Source organism: Vigna unguiculata, chromosome 11 (genome assembly GCF_004118075.2).
Source record: "Vigna unguiculata cultivar IT97K-499-35 chromosome 11, ASM411807v1, whole genome shotgun sequence".
NCBI classification, from domain to species: domain Eukaryota; kingdom Viridiplantae; phylum Streptophyta; class Magnoliopsida; order Fabales; family Fabaceae; genus Vigna; species Vigna unguiculata.
Window position 1 is genome coordinate 37,278,830 of NC_040289.1, and position 8,837 is coordinate 37,287,666.

Below are 8,837 nucleotides of genomic sequence, written 5' to 3' on the forward strand. Positions count from 1 at the left end.
ATAAACAATCATTAATATAAAATTAAATTCTCCATTGAGAAAAAAATAAGAAAGAGTATAAATACAAAAGTTAGTTTAACTCGAAAAAGTTGAAAAAATATCAATAAAGACAGGGTCTTAACACATTATAGTTTAATAATCTTTAATATAATAATAAGAATGATGAAAATAAAAATAAAAACAACTGTAAAAATCAATTCACTTGAAAAAAAAATCACTACAAAAGTAAAGATGGTAAAAGAATGTGTAAAATAAAATTATAATATTAATATATGTTAACAATGATTGCAAGCACCGAAAAAAGTCCAACGGTACCAAATTAGATTGGATTTTGAAAAAGGAAGGTTCTTTTTTCTTTTCTTTTCTTTTTTTCTTTTTATCTTTGTTGACTTCATCTTACATTTTAGCCTGTAAGCCATATGCTATGATGCTTCTCATGTTAACTTTCCCATGCTTTCTAAAAGATTAAGAATTTTCATATTTCTAAATATCATTAAAGAAAAATATTATTTTCTTATTCATTCTCCTTCTCCGTGTCTTTAAATAGTGATTTTTAGAATTATAAAAGTACACGGTTTTTTCTAGAAAGAGAACAACTTACCTTTGGTATAAGGAAAAAGAAAGAAAAAAAAATGAATGAGACACTTGTTTCTCAATTATAGACGAATTTCCAAATTTTTTTAATTTTTTAAATCAAATTTATCTATTATAGACCCTTTCCACTTACATATTTTAAGGGTTTTTTTTTTTAGACAGGGTAAAATAATTGATCATCTTTATATGTCAATACAAGATTTTCAACTCATTTAAATTTTAATAAACTTTATATATATATATATATATATATATATATATATATATATATATATATATATATATATATATATATATATATATATATATATTCCCACAAAATATCGAAGTATAAATCAATTACTTTTACCAAAGGCTTCTCCATAAATAAATAAAATATGGGAAAGCACTAAATTATATATATATATATATATATATATATATATATATATATATATATATTATAATACTACATTTTTCCTTACTACTATACATTATTATTATTATTATTATTATTATTATTATTATTATTATTATTATTATTATTATTATTATTATTGTTGTTGTTGTTTAAAATTTATTTGGGCTGACAGATGGGCTGGGCCCATTCCAACTTACCCAAAACGGTACCCAGGAAGTTTTGGGCCGGACACGCACTGGTGCGAGAGAGACAACGAACAGAACAATCAATCTGGTACAGAATCTGGGATTGGTCGAGGTCAAAGGTGGGAAATTAATTGAAACTGAAACTTTTCACATGATTCGGTGATGGAAGTGTGTGCATCATCATCATCGAGGACGATTTTGTTGCTTATTCTGTTTATCTTTAATTTTTCACCAAGGATCACTGCAATTAGGAAGGATGTTAGCTTTCAAACCCTCCACCCCTGCAAAACCACCGTTCAAGGCAGATACCTCCTTTCAGATGAAAACGGTTGGTCAACGAATTTTTTCTAGTTTTCTTAATTCACTTATGATATTATCAGTGTTGTTGTACACTATTTACTATCAATGTTATACTTTTGATTGGTATTGATTTACATTGATTAGTATTTGGTAGGTTATGTGTGTAATGCTGTGTCTGTAAATTCACGCTCTCGTTGCTGCCCTCCGAAGGGGGAGAAATTTTCTTGTCAGTGAGTTTTTCTGTTTCCAAACTCTTACTTGCATTTGAAGGGAACAACTTAAGAAACAAACAAACACCAACTATGTTGTTGCCATCTAACGTTGACTTTGTTTCTATTTGCAGTGAATGCAATCTTCTTTCACGATGCTGCAACTCTTATGAATATTGTGTTTCCTGCTGCCTCAATCCTGCTCTGGTAACCCCTTATGAGATATTTCACCTTATTCTCTCTTTCCCCTCTTTGGGGCATCATCTAATTGAACAAAGTGTGGGTCTTAGTATATTTTTGCTTAACTTGATTGAGCAGACGAGTAAGGAACAAGTGCTGAAGATGAAGGTTGCTAAGCCTGCTACTGCAAGTAATGTTTGTTTCTATCTTTTTACATTCCTTTTTTGTTTGGTTGTTGTGTAGAATTGTGTTTAGGACTTTTGATTAACTTGTCTAGACATGTGACCGATTTCATACACGTTTGCCCTAGTGACCAGAATGTCTGGTTTCACACGGATTTTCCTACATGTTTCTGATGAATTTTGTTGCATGTATAATTTTAATAAGAAACATAAACAGTGAGATTTTCATCTTTCTCTTTCCTCTCCTGATTTGGCTTGGTTTTCCTTCTGCTAACTGGTTCTTAAGTGACCCAAAGTCTCTTATGCGTGTTGATAAATCCCAAAATTTTTTGTTCTGACAGACGTCATTTTATTTTTTGGCAGGAACTTATACAAGTGTTTTTGACTACTGTGCTGGGAGATGCCGTCATAGTTCCGAGAGTGTGGTGAGTATACTCCTGGATTCCTGTTATATTATCGTTCTTGAAGTTTTAACTTACTTTGAGAAACTATTTATACGGTTATACCTTTAATGTACAAGGTTGCTCAGGTTTACCTGGTATAATTTAGACAGGCTAAAATGGAGCCCAATAGTAATTGCTATTTCATACACATTCAAGACCATAGGACCTCATCTAGATTTTAAATTTTTGGTGTATGAAGAGCAAAATACCACCATGGGCAGGCGTTTTACTTGTCTTTTTACACAGGTCTAATAGAAGAATGTAGATATCTTGGTGTCTAATATATTTATATTTCCAAGCTGTTTAATATTTACAAATTACAGTTCGTGTTGTCAAAATATTATTTACCTAGACATAATAGCATAGGAGCAATTAATATTGAAAATTCTAACTTTTAAACTAAGTTATACAGCTAGGCTAAAACCGTGACTGAATACCATTACACTAGGCTCCACAGATACACTGTTATGTAGTTTGGTCAAATAGAACAAGATATTATCAGGTTCATAAACCAAACCCAATACATACTGCAAACATAGGAAACTCAAGTATGCCATAAAATCTACTAAAATTGTGCATTGAGGTCAAGACTGCATGTAACTTTGAATTGAGTATAGTGTTTTTGTCAGTATACACAACTCATACAAGTTTGACAAAAAATTGCATGTGGGTTAGTTTTTAATTTTTTTTAGCTTAAGATCTAAACTTCATTAGAGTCCAAGTGTTAACTCAAGAGCTTGAAAAACTATTTACAATGAGTTGCTAATGTTTCTATCTCTTGTGTAATGTTTCAGGTCCATGAAAATGCTTACATTAGTGACTTCCACCACTGCTTTTCTCTGCCGTCGAATTCTTCGTGTAAGTCTGCAGAGGAAACTGTCACGTTAGTTAATGGCCAGTAATTATTGCTAAGTTCTTAATCATATTGTGTTACCAATACTTTATGATTTTATCCCATCTCTCCCTATTTAGATGAAATCTGTTCCTTTTCATGCATTGAAGCAGGGAAAAATAGGACTCTCGTAGAAGCAAGACTGAATGGCATCAATGTTGTTGTTGGAAGGTCAATAATTACTAAATTGCTTCTTTTCTTAGTAAGGCTGACATTTATAGTTTCTTGCCGTAGCATAGCAGTTGAACCTATTATCACTTGTTTGACAGGCAAGGTGAATCATGTAATTCTGTTTGCAAATCAAGAGGACAATTATGCGTCCCGAATAAACTCGCGGTGCTTAATAATTGTGACATGTAAGTGATGCACTGAAATTGTGTTCTAAACTATTTTGGATGTGCATGTATGATGATAATGTGTTTCAGTGGTACTGTTTACTGTGTAATTTATAATGTGTTTCAGTGGTACTGTTTACTGTGTAATTTATCCTTACTGCACAAAATGTCTAATTTTATTAACTTGCATGGTTTTCATCACATATTTAGCTTTCTGGTCTTCGTCTTTTTCACTCCACGTTTTTTTGTTGACTTGACGCAATCTTACTTACCAAGTTGCCATGATGTCTTGCACAAAAGCAATATTTTGTGAGGAAGGAATATCATGCATGCATGCTGATAATTATTTCTTTCGTTTGATGTTCTGATCTTATCAATTGTTCATGAGTATGTTGGCAGTATTCAGAAATATATGAGCTGCAAGGGGTCTTGCTTGTCAAGTCTTGGATCAGATCAACCAGCTGAAGTTGTTTATGATGCCCCAATGCATCTGGTAATGATTATGATTTAATAAATAAAAACATGCTAGATTCCAGAAACTGATAAATAGTGGTTAACTAATAGGTAATTTTTTTTCCAATATAATTTTGATTAGATGATAGGTGTCGTAATCCCTTACTGGTTTGTAGTTACTAATACTGGGTATTTGATGGGTCCTTTGAAACTGGAATTTAGTTTGAAGTGGCTTGTATATGTCTTAATGTGTGCACCCTCACAGAACCATTAGCTGGTGGTTTTAATTTCAAAACTCCATGTTGAAGGTGGTCGGTGATCATTCATAAGCTTTTAGAATCCTTCTAGCGACTTGTACCTTTTTTATTTTCTCTTCAGATACCACCATAGTAATATGCTGGAAAATCTTTGAATATTAGATGGCCTCCACATTTCCATAGCTTATATTAACTTAAATTCCTGCTGGATATGCAGTAGTCTTACAATGTACCTACATGATCTTTCTTTGAATTGTTCATCCATGGAAATTAGAGCATCTGGACCTTAATTTTGTAGATTTTTTTTTTTTTTATATGGAGATATGAGCATGTCAATTAAATCAATGGAGTGTGGATGGCTGAAATATTCAGTTCATTCATGGGAAAAAAAGTTTCAGGACATTGATATTTGATTTGTGTATTTTCAGAATCCAGGATCTTGTTTGTACACTGAAACACTGTCTATGCTTTCTTGTGATGGTTTACATCAACACACAAGGAGACTGTGCCCCTGTGCATAGTGTTAGCTGGGTAAGTTTTGCTCTAAATTAAGTCTACATTATGTCAAACAATAAAGTAGCTTTCTTTATCGGTTTCTATGGAAAGGATAAAAATTTCCTCGGAACTAAAGTCAAGTTTGGCACTCTCTTCTGTAATGCTGAGCTGGTTGGCTAATTTAGTGTTACTATACAAACTTACTCTTTTTTTTTGTTACATCTAAGGTACTGGACTTCATAGCACTGAAAAAGTTGGTTTGGAAGGAGGCAACTCTTGTTTTAATGTGACTGACCAAGGAGGCAACTCGTGTACATCATCAACCTTTGGAAATTATATGTACCATTCATTTGAGCTTATGTTGTAAAAATTAGCTCTTTATTATTCCTTTCAAAATTTTGAAGGAACTCTACTTTACACAGGCTACTTTCCTCTCCTTGAATGGACTATCGAGAGAGGAAATGAGATGACAAAATGTTGTAGTATAAAATTGGTATGTATGGTGAATGTAAAACATTTTACATGATCAACTAATTATAACTGATGTATCATAAATTGCTATTAGATAAGTGTGAAATACATTTTACATCTACAATGATCATAATATTTGCTTTGAATCTTAATATAGCAAGTTATGATTCTTTTTCTGAGTGATTGGGCTCATGGAACAAACAATAAATGCTAATTTTTTAAATAAGAATAAAGCTGTTTTCCTTTATCATTCCAATTTGATTACGAAAACAATTGGTGAATAATTCATCTCATTCTGTCTTCCCATCTCTTTGTTGGGACTTTCTCTTCCCTGAGCTTCAAAGCTACCTCACAGTAGCATTGCAAGCAATCACATTATTTTTTATCTGTAATTTTTACCATCCTAACAATCACAACAAATATTTAAAGTTGTGCGCAAGCACCAATCTAGCTGAAAACTCAAGTAACAACGTTAGCAATTGTTGTCCCGTTTTCGAGTGTAACAGTGAATGCCACACCAGATGAGTTATTATGACAACAATTGAGAACCAACCTTCCGTTCAAGAGTTTGTAAAACGCAGTTAGCCCAATTACAAAAAGGCAGAATCTTTAAGAGGACATTAGCCAAAAAAAGCTGATACGATGGAAGAAAGTGAAGAAAAAACAATGAAGTATCATCCATTTGCAGTGGTTGATAAATTAATAATTACTATAAGTCCAAATTAAAGTACATCCTCTGTGCACTCAGAAGCTATAATCCGGTTTAAAGACCGTCTGAGACAAAGTCTTCGGAGACGAACTATTATCCTTTGATCCTGGGAGTGCCCCATTGTCATTGTTCCCAGCATCATCTTTTCCACCTTGTTCTTTGTCAGTATCAACAAAAGCAGGGTGGTTGAGAACGTTATTGAGCAACTGTGTCCCTCTGAGAGCGTTGGTGAGAGGCAAGTGTCCCTCTGGGGTGTCCTCATTGAGGTCCCAGATGAACTCAGAAGGGAAGGACCTGTAGTTGTACTGCTCCACCTCAGTGTCAAGCTTCTTCATCCACCCCACTTTGATGAAGAACTTGGTGAAGTCCCCATTGGCCTTCTCCAGAATCTTTTTCTGCACACTGTACCCGAATTTGTTGCCGCTGTGCTCCCTCCAAAGGGTGTCAATGGTGACGAGGTCGGTCCCGGAGATGAACTGCACCTCAGAGAAGAACACGTAGCCGCGCTTCTGGGCTGCTTCTCCGGCAAGCACGATGAGGAGACGCCGGGTTTCTTCATCAGCTTGCTGGAAGTTTTGGGAGGAGAGGTGGTGGCGGAGGAGGTCGAAGGAGGGGCTGGTTTGGGAGGTGGAGGAGGAGGAGGAAGAAGAAGAAGAGGGTGTGGTTTGGGAGAGGGAAAAGGAAGTGATGTGAGAGTTAGAAGAAGTGTGGTGGGAGAGAGTTAAGTGTGTGGTGGTTGGTGTGGAGGGTTTGAGGAAAAGTGATGTGGGAGGAGGAGGAGTTTCTGAAGGGTGGTGGTGGTGGTGGCGTTTGAGGAGGGAATGGTGGTGGTGGTGGATGGAGTAATGGAGAGAGTTTGTGGCCATTTTTGTTTGAGATGATAACATGAAAGGGTTGAAGAGAAGTGTTTGTGTGTTGATGTGATTTGAAGGAGTTTTTTTGATGCAAGTTTGGGTTAGAAGGGAGGGGATAAGGAATGTGTGGGGTGGGACTGTGATGAGTTTAATCAAAAGCAATATAATGGGAGTTTGTGATTGGTTGAATGAGGGTGAGGCTTGATCACACTCTCTTTCTTTCCCTCTCAGCACAATTAATTCCATCATCAAATTCACTTCTTTTCTTTTCTTAGAAACAATGATATGTGGCAGAGTACACTCCTTTTCTTTTTTATTTTGTCATAAACAAGAAAACCAGAAAGAGTATGCCTCTTTTCTGGATATTTCTATGTATGCTAATTTGAGTTTGCTTTTGTATGTTTAGGAGAGTGTTAGAGAAAGAAATGGAAAATTTAGCATAAAAATCATGTGCAATTATTTTACAAATTGCTATTTCTGTATCATGATATTTAAGCCAATGTATATATTGTGAAAAAATAAAAAGATTAATTATATGTTTAGCCTTTAAATTTAGATATAAAATTAAAATTAGTTTATGTTTCAAATATTATTGATATATTTTGATTTTTAAATTTTAAAAATAAATAAATATAATTATTTTTAAACAATAATATTATTTTTGAAGACTTGTTAAACTGTCTTCATAATTAACATTGAAATGAGAATTTATTAAACCTTATTAACAATTTAAATTTTAGTCTAAAACACGACATGTAATTCTTTTTTCAATGAGAATGTAATAAACTTTATTAACAATTTAAATGTTAGTCTAAATCACGATATGTAATTTTTTTTTTCAAAATTAATGAATTAAAAAAATATTTATTTCTTTTTAAAATTAAAAAAATGTATGGTTGAAAATGAATTTCATTTTTTTTATTTAACTGAAATTATAAATATGTTTGTTTGGCTCTCTGCAGACCACACAATGTAATTCTCATTTGATTTTTGTGCGCAACACTGTTGTTGGTCGGTCATATGATTGGGATCCGTTCAAGTTTACATATTTCGGACAATTTTTTAAGTGGTTTATTGGATGATGGTAGTGGCATTGTTTTCTTAAATTTTTATTTTTAATACGAGTATAAATTAATTTTAATTTACGAAAAATGTGCTATTTTTTCATACATATATGCATGAAGAAGTTGTACTTCTTCAAAAATTCGATCGTGAAAGTATTGAAATAAACTACTTAAATGATAATTTTCAGAACGAGCTTTTTGAAACCAGATTTTCACCAATTTTAATCTCTCTCTTTTTTCCTCTTCTTCCTCTCAAAGTGGTGAATGAAGATGTAATTGGGGGTGCATGTAGTAATCACGAGAGTACAGGAAGCGTGATAATTGGATTCATCTGGACTTGTCTTAACTCACTAAAATGGGTCTGATCCAAATAAAGGCTTTAGCTATTACTTTCTGCACCACTACCCCACAATTTCTAACCACACCCTTATAATAAAAGGAAAAAACTTAAATACCCTTCACCACTATCACTTTCACCATTGCTTCTATGGAAGAAAGAAGGATGGGGAACATTACATATGAAGAAGAAAAATAAATAAAAAACTTGTTTTAGAATTTTTATATGTTTGGAAAGTTCTTTCCAAAACATATTTCATGTAAAAACTTTTTGAAAAAATCATTCCAAAAAGTATTATTATATACAAAGATTTTCTTTTCTTTTTAAATATCATCCCATTAAACTAATTATGTAGTACATTTTATATGTTCCGAAAACTTTTGTTTCAAAAAATTTTGTTTTAGAAATTTTGTTCTACAAATTTTAAAAAACTTAATCCAAATTTTTTTTATAATATATATTTCGAAAGTTATTTTT

The 8,837-nt window shown here is 32.9% G+C and overlaps 2 protein-coding genes across 4 annotated transcripts; one reads left to right on the forward strand and one right to left on the reverse strand.

Moving 5' to 3' along the window:
* Window positions 1-1,257: 1,257 nt before the first annotated feature.
* Window positions 1,258-5,517, forward strand: LOC114170015. 3 transcript variants are annotated; one of them, XM_028055478.1, is made up of 11 exons: window positions 1,258-1,507; window positions 1,634-1,709; window positions 1,823-1,895; window positions 2,007-2,058; window positions 2,414-2,475; window positions 3,288-3,351; window positions 3,496-3,556; window positions 3,655-3,741; window positions 4,120-4,213; window positions 4,859-4,961; window positions 5,153-5,517. In XM_028055478.1, exons 1-10 carry the CDS (start codon window positions 1,342-1,344, stop codon window positions 4,949-4,951), a joined length of 828 nt encoding a protein of 275 aa, XP_027911279.1. In that variant the 5' UTR covers window positions 1,258-1,341; the 3' UTR covers window positions 4,952-4,961; window positions 5,153-5,517. The 3 variants fall into 3 exon arrangements, with proteins under 3 accessions (XP_027911279.1, XP_027911280.1, XP_027911281.1); XM_028055479.1 differs by having other exon boundaries at window positions 3,499-3,556; XM_028055480.1 differs by having other exon boundaries at window positions 1,264-1,507; window positions 1,624-1,709.
* A 487-nt stretch (window positions 5,518-6,004) lies between these two features.
* LOC114170014 (tetrapyrrole-binding protein, chloroplastic) lies at window positions 6,005-7,080 on the reverse strand. Its single transcript, XM_028055477.1, has one exon. It carries the CDS (start codon window positions 6,990-6,992, stop codon window positions 6,141-6,143), a length of 852 nt encoding a protein of 283 aa, XP_027911278.1. The 5' UTR covers window positions 6,993-7,080; the 3' UTR covers window positions 6,005-6,140.
* Between the last annotated feature and the right edge of the window lie 1,757 nt (window positions 7,081-8,837).

Coding starts and splice junctions, on each gene's coding strand:
- LOC114170015 (XM_028055478.1), top strand. CDS start 1,342: ATGGAAGTGTGTGCATCATCATCATCGAGGACGATTTTGTTGCTTATT. Junction 1,508..1,633: donor CCTCCTTTCAGATGAAAACG/GTTGGTCAACGA, acceptor AGTATTTGGTAG/GTTATGTGTGTAATGCTGTG. Junction 1,710..1,822: donor GGGGAGAAATTTTCTTGTCA/GTGAGTTTTTCT, acceptor TTCTATTTGCAG/TGAATGCAATCTTCTTTCAC.
- LOC114170014 (XM_028055477.1), bottom strand. CDS start 6,992: ATGTTATCATCTCAAACAAAAATGGCCACAAACTCTCTCCATTACTCC.